We start from the raw sequence: 15,252 nt of genomic DNA, 5'->3' as shown, positions 1-15,252 counted from the left end.
TAACCCTGGCTGTCCTGGAACTCACTCTGTAGACCAAGCTGGCCTCAAACTCAGAGATCCTGCTGTTTCTGCCTCTTGAGTGCTGGGATTAAAGGTGTGCGCCAGGCCACCATGCCCACCCTGGGTGTCACTCCTGGGTGCATTCTCCACCCTCTACAGGAAGCAGCTGGCAATGCAGTTCATCAGAGCACTGTAAAACCTTCCTTAGACCTCCAGCTGGGCACCGCGTGGTTGCTCCGCCCATGCTTCTGTTTGTCTGAAAATGCTTATTGAGCCTTTGCTGTTTGCAGAGCGCTTTCAAAGGCTGCATTTGTAGCAGGTGCTTCTCAGTTAAGGCCGGTTCTGAACACAGATGGTGCAGGCTGGGTCTAGAAAGCTAGAAGGTTCTGGGGGTGAGGTGCTGTTGTGGACATGGAGACAAATCAGGTTGTGCCTCTGCTGTTCTGGAGACTAGGGGAGACCAAAAACAGCTGTGGCCCTCAGTTTAGCTCAGCTGGAATCATTCACAGAACAGCCTGTATGGTTTGGCCATTTGCCCTCTAGCTGGGGAGGAATCTCTCCAGGACATCACTCTGATACAGAGGACAGTCAGCAAAGGAGCTGAGGACTGTCCTGTAGAGCACGCCGTCCACAAATGGCTGGATTCTTAGCAGCTGCACCCACATCCCTGCTCCCAGTCCTGTCCAGACTCAAGCTCACTCATTGTCACTATGTCTAAGTAGCGGTGTGGAACTCAGATCAGGATGCTGGAGTTAGAAGGTGGTGATGGATGGGTATTGTATGGGACTGTGCAGTTTGAGAATGTGACATCATGTGATGAATGAAGATATGCCTGTGACACCCTTCGAGAGGACATTGAATGTGCCTATGACCCTGACACTGCCCACTTCACCCTTCGAGAGGACATTGAATGCGCCTGTGACGCTAACCTGCTGGGTGGGCCTGTGAAACTGGCCCACTGTTACTTCACTGTTAGAGAGAACACCGGTCGTGCCTGTGATACTGATCCTCTGTCCACCTCACTCTTAGGAAGGTCACTGGGTGTGTCCATGACCCTGATCCACTGTCACTTTACGGTTAGAGGGGACACTGGCTCTGCTTGTGACACTGATCCACTGTCACCTCATGCCTAGAGAGGTCACTGATTTACCACCAGCATTATCCTAACATTAGGCCCATGTAATTGCCTTCCTCAGATGGTAGAGACAGCCGCTGTTGTTATTGTCAAAGGAATACTACAGTTGATAAGGACTTTGTCACCTCCTGTTTGGTGTCACTATTATGAGTACAGCTAGAATTTGAGACTAGGTTACCTAGCCTAGGGACACAGTCTTAGCTTAGAGTAGAGTAGTTCTAATGTTCCCATTTGGAACCAGAACTTCATCCTCTTGAGTGTAATACACTGTCCACCATGTGACCCCAGGAAACAGAGAGGAGGGCAGAGAGTGGGGACTGGACAGTTGAGAAGAGTTGAGCTGAGCCCAGGGTGTGCTTTGCTTTGCTGGTTCCCATTCACATTCCACAGCGAGGGAACATCCTGTGTCTGTGGATGACACCAGTGCTCCTGCAACTGCATATGTGACAGGAATAGGTCCCCATTCACTTGGAATCCTCACACCAGTCTGAGGACAAAGGGGAGACTCTTGTTCTTTCAGCATTGGAACCAGAAGTAAGTCATGAGCCAATTCTGCAGGACACAGGAACCACCCAAGAGCCATTCATAATTTATAGCTAATTAACCTTTTCTTTAATAAACCTTGAAACCTAATTTCCTGTCTGGTACGTATTGTGTTTTCACTGATATTAGGGAATAATTATACAGATCATCTTGGTCTGATTAGGGGAAAATGCTGCTGAATTAGGTTGTCTTTGAAAGTATGTATTAGATGATCCTTTCTTCAGTTCTTCAGAAAAGCAAATCTTATTCTTAATTCTTATATAATGTTTTGTTAATTCTTTGAGAATTTCATAGGATGTAGTCTGACCATATTTGCTGCCCCCAACTCTACTCAGATCCACCCAACCCCTCACTTCAAGCCCATTGAGTACAGTTTGTGTTGGCCAACTACTTTAGGGTATGGCCCTGCCCTGGAGTTTGATCAACCTACCAGAGGTCACATCACTAAAGAAAACTGACTCAAAATCAGGAATAAGTCAAGGCTGTCCACACTCTCCATATCTGTTCAATATAGTACTCAAAGTCCTAGCTAGAGCAATAAGACAGCAAAAGGAGATGAAGAGGATACAAATTGGAAAGGAAGAAGTCAAACTTAATTTATTTACAGATAATATGATAGTATACAAAAGTGACCCCAAAAATTCTACCAGGGAGCTTCTACATCTGATAAACACCTTTAGTGATGTGGCTGAATAAAAAATTAACTCAAAAAATCAGTAGCCATCTATCTACAAATGACAAACTGGCTAAGAAGGGAATCAAGGAAATAATACCCTTTACAATGACCACAAATAACATAAAATATCTTGGGATAACTCAAGCTAGGGAAAGTCCTATATGATTAAAAACTTCAAGTTTTTGAAGAAAGAAATTGGAGATGTCAGAAGATGGAAAGATACCCCATGCTCATGAATTGGTAGAATTAATGTAGTAAAAATGGCAATCTTACCAAAAGCAGTCTGCAGATTCAATGCAATCCCCATCAAAATTCCAGCACAATTCTTCATAGATCTTGGAAGAACAATACTCAACTTCATCTGGAAAAGCAAAAAATCCAGAATATCTAAAAAAAAAAAACCTGTACAATAAAGACACTTTCAGAGGTATCACCATCCCTGATTTCAAGATCTACTATAGAGCTATAGTAATAAAAACAGTATGGTATTGACATAAAAACAGGCAGGTGGATCAATGGAATTGATTCAAAGACCATGACATAAATCCACACACCTCAAAGTAGTCAAAATTATACAATGGGAAAAAGAAAGCATCTTCAACAAATGGTGCTGTCATAACTGGATGTCCTCATGCAGAAGAATGCACATAGATCCATATCTATCACCCTGCACAAAACTCAAGTCCAAGTGGATCAAAGACCTCAACATGAATCCAGTTACACTGAACCTGAGAGAAGAGAAAGTGGGAAGTAGCCTGCAACACACTGGCACGGGAGACCATTTCCTAAATAGAACACCAGTAGCACAGACACTGAGATCAAGAATTAGTAAATGGAAATACTGTTATCAGGACTGGAGATGGCTCAAAAAGAATTAATAAATGGAACCTCATGAACTGAAAAGTGTCTGTGAGGCAAAGGACACTGTTAATAAGATAAAATGGTAGCCTACAGAATGGGAAAAGATCTTCACCAACCCCACATCTGACAGAAAACTGATTTCTAAACTATATAAAGAGCTCAAGAAACTAGACATCAAAATACCAAATAATCCAATTTAAAAATGGAGTACAGATTTAAACAGAGAATTCTCAACAAAAGAATCTCAGATGACTCAGATATACTTAAAGAATTATTCAACATCCTTAGCCATTGGGAAAATGTAAATTAAAATGACTCTGAGATTCCATCTTACACCTGTCAGAATGGCTAAGATAAAAACCACTGATGATCGCTTATGCTGGAGAGGATGTGGGGTGAGGGGGATAGTCCTCTACTGCTAGGAGGAGTGCAAACTTCTACAGCCACTTTGGAAATCGATATGGTGGTTTCTCAGAAAATTGGGAAACAAGCTACCTCAAGACCCAGCTATACCAATCTTGGGCATAAACCCAAAGGGTGCTCAATCATAACACAAGGATATTTCCTCAACTATGTTCATAGAAGCATTATTCATAATAGCCATAACCTGGAAACAATCTAGATACCTTCAACCAAAGAATGGATAGAGAAAATGTGGTACATTTACACAATGGAGCACTACTCAGCTATAAAAAAAGACATCATTAAATTTGAAAGCAAATGGATGGAACCAGAAAAAGCAATCATCCTGAATGAGGTAACCCAGACCTAGTAATACAATGAGTATGAGTACATAGTATGTACTCACTCCTAAGTGGGTATCAGTTGTAAGGTGAAAGACAACCAGACTACAATCCACAGCCCAGAGAGTCTAGGTAACAAGGAAGACCCAGAGAGGGATGCACGGATTTCCCTGGGAAGGGGAAATAGAAGAGATTTCCTGGGTAAACTGGAGAAGGGGGGGGGGGGAGTAGAGGGAAGTGGGAACGTGAGGGAGCAGGTTGGGCAGATTGGGGGTGGAATGGAGAGAGGGAGATTAAGGAAAGAGATGTCTTGATAGGGAGGGCCATTTCGGGGTTTGGAAGAAACCTGGTGCCAGGGAAACCCCCCAGGAATTCACAAGGATAACCCCAGCTAAGACTCCTAGCAAAAGTGGAGAGGGCGCCTGATCTGGCCTTCTCCTGTAATCAGATTGGTGACTACCCTAGTTGTATCAGAGCGTCTTCCTCCAGTAACTGGTGGAAACAAATGCAGAGATCCACAGCCACGCCTGGGCCACGCTCTGGGGAAACTGCTGAAGAGAGGGAAGATGGAGGATGTGAGCAGAGGGGGGTAAGGTTCAAGGTCATTACAAGGGAACCCACAGAAACCACTAACCTGGGCTCATAGGGACCAACAGCTGGGAGCCTGCATGAGACCAACCTAGGCCCTCTACATACATATGACAGTTGTGTACCTTGCTCTATTTGTAGGACTCCTAGCAGTGGGATCAAGACTATTCCTAACAGTTGAGCTGGTCTTTGGGAACCTATTCCCCATACTGGGTTGCTTGGCCCATCCTTAAATCAGAGGAAGGAGCTTAATCCTACCTCAACTTGATATGCCATGCTTTGTTGACACCTATGGGGGGTCTACCTCTTTCTGAACAGAAACAGAGAAGTGGATGGGGCAGTGGAGGCAGAGAGGAGGTGGGGGAGGGAACGGGAGGAGAGGAGGAAGGGGAACGTGCAGTTGGGATGTAAAACAAGTGAAAATTTTTAAGAAAGAAAAACTGACTCTCCAAGCAGCTATCAAATACCAATGGCTTCTTGACTAGGGGGCAGGACTTCATCCCCACCAACCCCCTCCATTCCGGGATTTTGTCTGACCTGAGCTTGCACAACTTTTGTGCGTGTGGTCACACCATTGTGACATCATGTGTGCAGCTGCTCCACTGTGTGCAGAAAGCGTTACATCCTTGAGGTTGTCCACTGCTTCTGGCTTTTAGAGTCTTTCTACGCACTCACCTGCAAAGATCCCTGAGCCTTGAGGGTGTGATATGGATATTGTGTTTAGGCCTGAGCCAAATGGTAAGAAAATAGTACCTATAATTGAAGGCAATCATTTTGCTTTGTATCAAATATGTCTTTCATAAGAGTATGAAAATGAAAGCCTGCCCTTGTAAGAAACCCTTGGTAAACACAAACTGTGGCTGGTAGCTGAGTCCCTGGGATTAGAGTTCCCATCTGAGAGCCTGTCTCTTTTAACTTTCTGGTGCATATTAAGAGAATTGCCAGCTTTGGGAAAACACCAGTAAGAAAATTTTATTGGTAGGCAAAGGAAAATTCATTACAGAGTTGACAGTCCATTTTACCTGAGATGCTAAACCAATCTCTGGGTGGATAACTACAGTCACTTCAAAGATAGAGTATTATGTGGAAGGAACATTCTGCTGGAAACTGGACATAGTTCAGGAATAATTTATCAAGTCTTGGTCCATCCTGGGCACAAATGCCTGCCACTTCCTGCTGGCTGCCTGACTGCCTGGCCCCAAAAGGGGCTCACAGGTAGGAGGAGAGTTAAGACCCTGAAGTTCCCAGAGGCCAAATCAATCCTACCTCCCTGGGTGTACAGGCCCCACTGAGGAGGAGGAACCGCTTCTGCCCCTACTGCCACTACCACCGCTGCTACTGCTGCCACCATCAGAAGGGAACGTGGCAAGCACTTGAGCAGCAGTGGCTTGCTTGCATTGTGCTATTACAGAGGAGATACCTCCTCACAAACGACATAAAAATGGGCAACACTCGGGCCAGGTGGCTCAGCGGGGAAAAGCACTTTCCACCAAGACTGATGATCTAAGCTCCGTCCCTGAGACTCACATGATAGAAGGAGAGGACCAACTCCTGGAAGTTGTCTTCTGACTTCCACACATTCTCTGGGACATGCACCCATGCACAAATTCGGGCAGGATACACACCCAAATGTGTAAGTAAATGTAATAAAAATTATTTTTAGAAAATCAGCGATAGAAGTCAGCTGTGGCCCTTGTGAGATCACTGAAACCCGCCCACTTCCTCCTCAGCAGTGGGAGCCTTTGGCGGTTTCCTTTCTCCAGTGTCATGGGCAAGGCGCACCGCATCCCTCTCCACAGGAGCCTGCAGGCCACACGTGGCACACTCTGATCCTCTCTTAGCTAATCTCCTCACATGTTTGATTATCACTTGATTAGCTCCCCCAGTGAGGACCCTCTTGTGCTCTAATGGCTCCTTCACATTCGCTCTCAACATGCAGTGTGGCAGGGAGGACGAGATGCAGGCACGATGCCGCCTTGTGATACGAGCCTCAAGCAGGCGCGGAGCCTCTTCCTGAAGTGACTTGTCCCTCTCACCCAGCTCAGAGTGGTGACAAGAGGCGATGGGCTCACCCACAGGTCTGCAGCCAGAGGCCAAAGGCTGCCTTGCACCCCTCCTCCCTCCCTGCCCTGAGTCTTTCGGTTCCAGCTCCAAGCAGTTCCCAGCTTCCCTCTTCTGGGTTCTCGCTGGGACCTCTATGTTACATGTGACCTTGGACTAAAACCTATACTCATGTTTTTCAGGGAGCAACCAGAACCAGTCAGCCAACACAATACTCATGCCCTGACTATAGGCCTTCAAAATAATACCTCTGCTCTCCAAGTCACTGTCCCCAAGAATGCCTCTGAACCCCTGATCCTCCTGCCTCCTGGCTATTACATCGTTCTCAGGGTGTCTGCTGTGTTAGGTTGTCACCAAGTGCACGGATGGCTGGATGCCACATGGATGTGTGAATGAAAGCTTTACTATATGTGTGAGGCCGTGGTAGGATGAACAAAGAAAGGGATGTGTGCATGACACTCCTTTATCCATCTGAATACAAGGTCCATGAATCAAAGGCGTCAGGGCCATGGCTTCGGGAAACTCCCTCAAGTGCCCACTAAATAAAGATGAAAAATGAAGAATCAAGGAAAGCCCAAGTGCTGAGGGCAGCCCAGGAACAGGAACCTGGATTCCTGGCCCAGGTGTCTCCTTAGCTTCATATTTCCTACACAAAACATTTGTCATTGAAGTTGCTCTCAGTAAACGTGACTAGGATGACCTTGGACAGGGACATCTTTGAATTGGGCTGAGCCTGGCAAAGCGGGCGGCTCCTCTCTCCTGTGCTCACAAGGCATACCAAAAAAAAAAAGCCAGTGTGTGCCCTGTCTATTGTACTGGCTGCCTGACTTCCAACTATTTAGAAATGGCTCTGCTGCAGAGGGAGGAGCCGTAAGTGTGCAGGCCTACCTTCTATGTCACCAGCCCACTGAGTCAGAGAGAGCAAACATTCTAGACTGTTTAGGAGCAAATAGGTTTCTTCTGTTCCTAATGAGATAGGAACAGACCTTGGCCTCTCGGCTTCACTTTGCCTTGCCCCAGAAGATGGGACCTGTGGGCATGGAGAGACCATATGAGGTATTCATTAAGGGTCACTGTGGGACACTTGCTAGGATTGTTTCCAGAAAAGTCCCCAGGCTTCCCTGTTTCCCTTTCTATTTCATATCTGTGGCACTTGGAACCACCTTCAGACTGACTTCCAGCTGAACTTGAATGGTGGGTCTGTGGGTCAGGGACCCCTGCACCCAGCTGCAGAGAGGACTGCACATCCTCGCCACTGTGAGGGACCTTTCCTCCTGCCCATTGGTTTGGGTCTTGGTATCAGTCCCACCCATCTGAGCTGGGTGTGGTCCCCAAACAGCTGTCCACCAGGTCTGCACAGTTTGCTTTCCATGTCCCTTAGCAGTGAGTGCCCTCTGCACAGAGCTGGCCAGATGGAGAAGAACACACACTGTACCTGGGACCTTAATGGGCTGCTAGCGGGCAGCCTTGTCTTCCATTGGGAATTAGCAGTAGCTGTCCAGTTCTGGATGGTACCTAACTGCCGGAGAGCCAGCTGGCCAGTGAAAAACCTGATCCTCAGATGGTTCCCACCTTAGGGGCTTCTGAGGCCCAAACCACAGTGTCACACCCTTGTCTACACTCCAGCCAGCAGGAAGCAGGAAAGAGGGGCAATCGTTGTCACACCTTGTCCTCTGTGCAGGGTCTAGACACAGAATAGGTACACGTGGCCTTTAGGGGCTGGTAGATGGTTTTTCCTTCCGTATACCTATAACTCATGGATTTTTTAAACTCAGAATTGGTGGGGTGGTGGGAGTAAGTTTCCAGGCCCCAGCACTCTGCCTTCCTGATTTCCTTTGGATCTCTGTTTTCCCCCAGGTCCACTATGGTCTGCTCTGATCATATCACACCCGCATCACTTGGAATTAGCAGCTCCCATGTTGCTTGCTATTAACTCTAATCTGTCTCTCCCGTACGGCACAGGGCTTTGTGCAGGTGGAATGCCCTGTCTTTGACCAGGAATGTTAGCACAGGCTTTCAGACACATCTTCCAGCATCTGTTGTCACTGCATGTTCCTCCTTATGTCTGTCACCTCTCCAGTCCTCAGGACACCAGCCATATTGGATTATGTCCTTCTCTGCAGCAAAACCTCACCCTAGTTGACATGTAATGACCACTGTGCAGTGACCCTGTTTCCAAGTGAGGTCACACACAGGTAGGATTAGAACTTCTACATTTCTTTTAGGGACACAGTTCTACCTGTGATGCTGCTCTAAGGGAACCTATTATTTCTCCATTTAAGATTTTTTTCCCCAAATTGGGAAGTGTACTTCATGTATGATGCCACGGCTGTATACAGCCAGACCCAATGCCAGTGCCCACTTGATCAGATAGCATACTTGCCTCCATAGAGTCCTGTGTTGTGTGGCATTGCTTTATGATTTACAGGTAAAAACTGTACATACATCTGTCCATCCTGTAGAACTACTAAATCAATCTAGTTAGCAAATAGGTGACATCATGCGTGTCCTGGGGGGAGCACCCCCTCAGCGCTCCTTTTGATCATTTGCATGTGAACGTTGTGTTAGTGGCTCCAGTCATCCCAGTAGGCAATAAAGGTCTCTAATCCTCTTGACCAGAGACTCAGGAGCCTTGACCCACATGCCCCTACTCCTCCTCATCCTACCCTCTTATCCTAGTTCAGTTTCTATTGCTGTTACTCCCCCCCCCAAAAAAGCACCATGATCAAAAACAACATGGGAGGAAAAGGGGGTTTAGTTCATCTTACAGTTTACAGTCCTTCGTGAAGGGAAGTCAGGACAGGAGTCTGGGGGCAGGAGCTAAAGCAGAGATCATGGACCTCTGATTTACTGGCTTGTTCGCTATGACTTGTTTAGCCTGTTTTTTTAAGTACCCCCAAATCACCCGCCCAAGGATGAAAACATCTACAATGAACTGGATCTCCCCCATAAATCATTGATCAGGAAGATGCACTACAGATGTGCCTACTGAGCATCTGATGGAGACATTTCTACAGTTGAGGTTCCTTTTTCCAGATAACGCTTGCTTATGTTTTGTTGACAAAGAAACAGCCAGGACGCTGCTGGTCACTACCTTGTCTCTGTTTCTATTACTATATCTTTCGTAGATTCCACATGGAATTGAGATTGCATGCGGTTTCTAGTTTGTCTTCCCGTGCTTAGCTTGTCGTGCTCAGCCTAGTGTCCCCAGGTTCACTCTTATTACACTGTCAGGATTCCTTTTTTTCTCTGTCAGTCACTCAGACCCAGAATATGCACCAAAGCTGCCTTTGGAGCTTGTGTAGGAAAGGGGACACGGTCCTCCCCATCACCACGTCACCGTGAGTCACAGTCCTTGTGGGGGTAGACAGCACTCACACACACACACACACACACACACACACACACTCACACAGCATCTCACAAGTTTGCACGTTGCCTCTCACTGCTCACATGTGGTGACATGAGACCTCCAAGCAAGCTGTAGAACATTGACCCCTACCACCTAAGCCAATGGGACGTTTTCCCACTAGACTCGCCCTGAAGGCAGTCTGCACAATGAACAGCATTGCAGATGGTTTTGTCAGCAACAGAGAAACCAGCCTGTGTTCCACCAGCCGAGCTGGACATATCCTCCTCCTGCATCTTACAGAGAAAGCTGGTGTCCTCAAATGTGTGTGTGTGTGTGTGTGTGTGTGTGTGTGTGTGTGTGTGTGTGTGTGTGTGTGTGTGTGCTGAAACTGTGCCCCCAACAGAGCAAGGAAAGTGAGAGAAAAACAGATCTTCCTGCTTCCCAAGGTATTGTTCTTGCTCAGAAACGTAAGCTGTTCATTTTGTTCCAAGCAAAGGGTTCACGGACTGGATCCTCTTGATGAAACGGGGATTCTTCCCCTATCTTCAGGTCTCTGTTCCCAAAGTAAATCTGGCTTCTTTAGTTACACAGATGCCTCGTTGGGTGAGGGATGCTAGGAAAAGTGTTTGCAGAAGATTCGGAAGATGCTACGCTGTCAGTGTTCCATCTGCCCCCATATTTCCCTCTTAGTGGCTTACTCTTAACTATTTGCTTCATGAGCAGCCACCACACAGAAACATGAAAAACAAATAAAAACCACCAAAGACCAGTGTGCCAAAGGGCAAGAGGGTAGAGGGAGCGGTAAACTCTGCCAAATGAAAGAATTCACTGCCCTTTCCGCAGAGAACATCCAGTGCCTGTAGTTCAGCAGGAGTGTGCAGACTGACCCTCCTCACAATACTAGGAATGTTTCGTGGCATTAATGCTCTCTGAGCTTGACCTTACTGCCCCCTGGCACTTGGTGATAGAATTGACAGAGAGTCCATCCTCTTTGTCTGGGTGTGACCCTCCTGGGCTGTGCTGCTCAGGCTAAAATACCATTTGCTACCAGGCTGAGGACCAGTCTAGAATTGAGATGTGCACAGAGAGATGGAGGAGGGAGAGGTAGAGGGTTTGCATAAGACTGGCACTCTGTCTTTCCAACGATCTAGGGAGGCTACTCTGGGTTCAGTCAGAAGGAGCAGAGGTGTCATCTCTCCGGGGCTTTGCTGTGACTGTACTTGTCTCTTCGTTGGCAATGTCTCTGTGTGGCCAGCCACCTTTCTACTGGATTTGCCTGGGCTGGATATCCTGAAACAGAAGCCAGCTATGAGGCACCCCGGCAGCTTCAACTGACTCTGGTCCTCCTTCTTCTGCCCCAGCTCTGCCCTGCTAGGCCACAGTGACTGCCAAAATTGGTCCCTTCCCTTCTGGCCGTGCAGTGCATTGCGTTTAGGTGGCTGTGTTTCCCAGAGAGCATCTACAAAGGCTCATTACTCACTGCACCTTATGAGTGCTCCTGCAGATCAGGTGATGCTGCGTGAAGCCCTTTTTAAACCACCTTGTTCCAATCTTGCACATCAAAGTCACTCCCTCTGCTACTGAAGACCCGGAAAATTACAAGCCCTGAAGCCTGGCCCGTGTTTTCCCCCTCCATCCCTCCCTTCCTCCCTCCCTCCCTCCCTCCCTCTCTCTCTCTCTCTCTCTCTCTCTCTCTCTCTCTGTCTCTCTCTCTCTCTCTCTCTCTCTCTCTCTCTCTCTCTCTCTCTCTCTCTCTCTCTCCCCTCTTTCCTATGTGTCCTCACGTGCACTAGAAATGCCCTAGGGAGCTGGACAGGTGCTGTGAGATGCCAACACAGCTGGAGTAGGGGTTGCACGGAGCGCTTTCATTTCATAGATGGGGACTTAAAAATAGAGGGACAGGTTATGGCTTGAACCCTTAAGCTCCCTCTGACTGGCTCTGTGCTCAGGCCCAGGCTGACCTGAATGTGAAAAGTCACCTTGACACAGGTTTGCATGTCTGAGAGTCCAGAGTAGGCTGGGATCCCTGGCACGCTATGCCACATGCGGTAGGGAGTCAGCACGGGCTGCAGAAGCCAGTGGGAAGGTGCTCTGGAGGACAGGGCAGAAGTGTGTGACAGGATAATGATCCTTGGTGAGGTTCATAAATTCCTCCAGTATGACCCTCACTCCCGTCATCAGTCCAGGGAAGAGAAGGCAGAGAAAAACTGCACCATCAGAGTCCCCTCGGATGCAGCCAGCTCTCCGAGAGACTCACAAGTCCTCTGACTGACTGGGCTGTGAAATGTATCCTGAGTGGCAGTACGGCTAGCACTGGTGAGCTCTGGGTCCTCCCAATAAACTTCACCCCCACGGTCTGCTCTCCATCCGCAGGCCCTGAGACCAGTACAGGCCAGTCCTCCCAGTGCATCTTCCCCTCCGTGCCTTTGCCTGTAGCTCCCAGCTATTTCTGTTTCCTCTGTTCTCAGCTGAGCACACACATGAATTGTCCCCTTCTGCGTGTCTTTAGCTTCCTGAATTGGATCGTTACCTCTCCAGGTACAAGGAGCAGGTTGGGGTGCCCGTGGCCTCCTGAGTGGACCCCACCTGTACCATTGCGGAAGTCATCACTTTAAAGACAATCTAGAGGAACCTCTTGATACTTTGAGTCTGTTTCTATACCAGCAAGGATCCTGGGGTTGCTGATTTCCAGCTTCTGGCCTGTAATACTTGGACAGTATCTTCTCTAGATGCGTTAAAAACACAGAAGGGGCCAGGGCAGGTGGGATGCTCCATCATCCCAGCACTTGGGAGGTGGAGGCAAGAGAGTCACCAATTTAAGACTGATCTGAACTATGTAGGCAAGGACTTATCCCAGAAGAAAAACAACTGGGGAAAGGGTTTTTTCTCCCTAACCCTGCCAAGTTCATTTCTCTCTAAGTCTGGTGACTAGAGATGCCTGTGTTAGAAGAGACATTGGACACTTCTGATTGGACTCCCATCTCCATCTCTGTCCTTTCTAGGATGGGTCCATATTGCTTTAGAGCCACCCAGTGAAACTGATTTGGTTTAAGGCTGAGACACGTGTGTGACCTGAGGACACATCCTCCTTCCTCTTCTGTGGTAGAGGACATGTGGCCACACAGGTCCCCACCTCCCCCATATATTCACGTGTTGTCTAAGGCCGAACCTCCCCATAGCTTCCTTTCTCCTTTCTCCCCCCACCCCCGCCTGCCTTCATGAACGCGCAACAGCATGAACTGGTTTCCTCTGGCGTCCTTTGTAAAATCATATTGATATCATGGTTTGCCTGCCGAGGGGGTCGGCTCAGTAAAAGGGACCTGAGTTCAATCCTAAGAATCCATATAGAAAAAAAATATCTGAGTGTAGCGGGGCATGGTGGTGCACACCTTTAAACCCAGCGTTCAGGGCAGAGAGCTTTGTGAACTGGAGGCCAGACTCGTGTACTTAGTGAGTTCAGGACAGCCAGGGCTAACTAGTGAAACTGTCTCAAAAAAAAAAAAAAAAAAAAAAAAAAAAAAAAAAAAAAAAAAAAAAAAAAAAAACCAAGGCAAAGAGCATTTAAAGAACATGTGAGATTGTGCATTGGTGTCCACACACACCACACAGCATATGCACATGTGTGCCTGTATACACACACACACACACACACACACACACACACACCTACAGCTATTTAATAGTCCAACTCAAACACACTCTTTAGCAGAGAAAGGGCTTTGTAATATCAAATATTATCAGGAAAAGGCAGGAAATTAAATGAGATAATTAAAATCCAATGATTACTCAGTTAAGCAGAAAAAACAAAAACAAAGTACTCCTTAGGCCCAAGTATCAAATTTATACTAAAACCAATTCCGTGCAACCAGCATGTGTTCCGTTGAACTTTGGTTCATCATGCCAGGCTTCACTGTGGTGTCAGACACTTCTGAACCCCGTGAGGGAAACCGAGATGAAAAAGCTTAGAAGGAAAGTAGACTCACAGGCCCAAGGTGTCACTTGTCCCTGACCAGCTCCCAGGAGCAGCCCCTGTAGCCCACTGTGGTCCTGCAGCCTTGCAGCTCTCTGAAGCCCCTGTATCCCACTGCAACCGTGTAGCCCCCTGCAGCCCCCTGTAGCCCCCTGCAGGCTCTCTATCTCCCTGCAGCCTACTGCAGCCCTGCAGCCCACTGCAGCCCCCTGCAGGCCCTGTAGGCCCCTGCAGCCCCTGAAGTCCCCTGCATTCCCCTTGTAGCCTCTGTAGCCCCTGAAGCCCTCTGCAGCCCCTATACCCCCTGCAGTTCCCTGCAGCCCCTGCAGCCCCCTGCAGCCTCTGTAGCCCCTGAAGCCCCCTGCAGCACCTGAAGCCCCTGCAGCTCCTGAAGCCCCCTGCAGTCCCCTGTAGCCCCCTGCAGCTCCTGAAGCTCCCTGCAGTCCCCTGTAATCCCCTGCAGCTCCCTACAGCCCCATCTCCCCAGCATCTGCTTCTACTCACCATTTTCTGCTTTATTTTTCCACAGAGGAGATTTTGAAGAGCCACATCGCACATTGGTGGTCACCAGATGGCACGAGGCTCGCCTATGCTACCATCAATGATTCTCGGGTTCCTGTTATGGAGCTGCCGACGTACACAGGCTCTGTCTACCCCACTGTGAAGCCCTACCACTACCCTAAGGTAGGCAAAGAGTGGGTTCAGTCAACCCAAGTCATTCATGAGCTCGTTCAGCCACTGGTTCCATGTGTAGAGGTCCTGTAATCTGACATCTTTGCCGGCTGCACAGTAAACACTCATGTCACATTAAAGTCCCATCTTTGTTGAGTTTTTTAGCAGGTTCACTTGATTTTAAATAATTGAATGACCATTGATTATTTGTCTAAGGTCCTTATAAGCAAAATAAATGCATCACCTCCTTTCAGTGACTCTAGGTGGCCAAAAGCCTGCACTTCTGGCTCCCTATGAGATACAACTTCTGGTAGGTTAGAAGGACTTCTCTCTGTTCTGGCTTCCTGGGCCATGAAGAGGCTAAATTATCCATAATCACTGCTGGTCAGAGAACTATGTCTCCCAATATCCATATGTTGAGACCCCAAGGTGGTGGGGCTCTTAAGAGGTGATCCAGGCTATGGGTGAGGAGTCCTGTGATTGAGGTCAGGGTCATATGAAGGAGCCAGAGAACTCTCTCTTCCATTCCAGCCGTGTGAGGAGTCATGGAACAGGCTTCATCTATGAGGGCCAGGCCCTCACCACACAGGAAATCAGCAAGCACCTTGATCTTGGCCTCTCAGCCCCAAATCTGTGAGGCTTACATCCCTG

General features: G+C 47.9%; 1 protein-coding gene across 3 annotated transcripts in view; it reads left to right on the top strand.

Moving 5' to 3' along the window:
- The window catches only part of Dpp6 (dipeptidyl peptidase like 6), a 655,432-nt gene that overhangs the window by 544,885 nt on the left and 95,295 nt on the right, over positions 1-15,252 (top strand). For all 3 annotated transcript variants that reach the window (XM_038318722.1, XM_038318721.1, XM_038318723.1), the window contains one exon: positions 14,459-14,613. In XM_038318722.1, coding sequence (XP_038174650.1) covers positions 14,459-14,613 — 155 coding nt within the window. The remainder of the gene's footprint in view (positions 1-14,458; positions 14,614-15,252) is intronic.

This window comes from Arvicola amphibius, chromosome 2 (assembly GCF_903992535.2).
Source record: "Arvicola amphibius chromosome 2, mArvAmp1.2, whole genome shotgun sequence".
Taxonomy (NCBI): Eukaryota; Metazoa; Chordata; class Mammalia; order Rodentia; family Cricetidae; genus Arvicola; species Arvicola amphibius.
The sequence above is the reverse complement of the archived record's forward strand: the minus strand, read 5'-3'. Positions and strand labels throughout refer to the sequence as shown.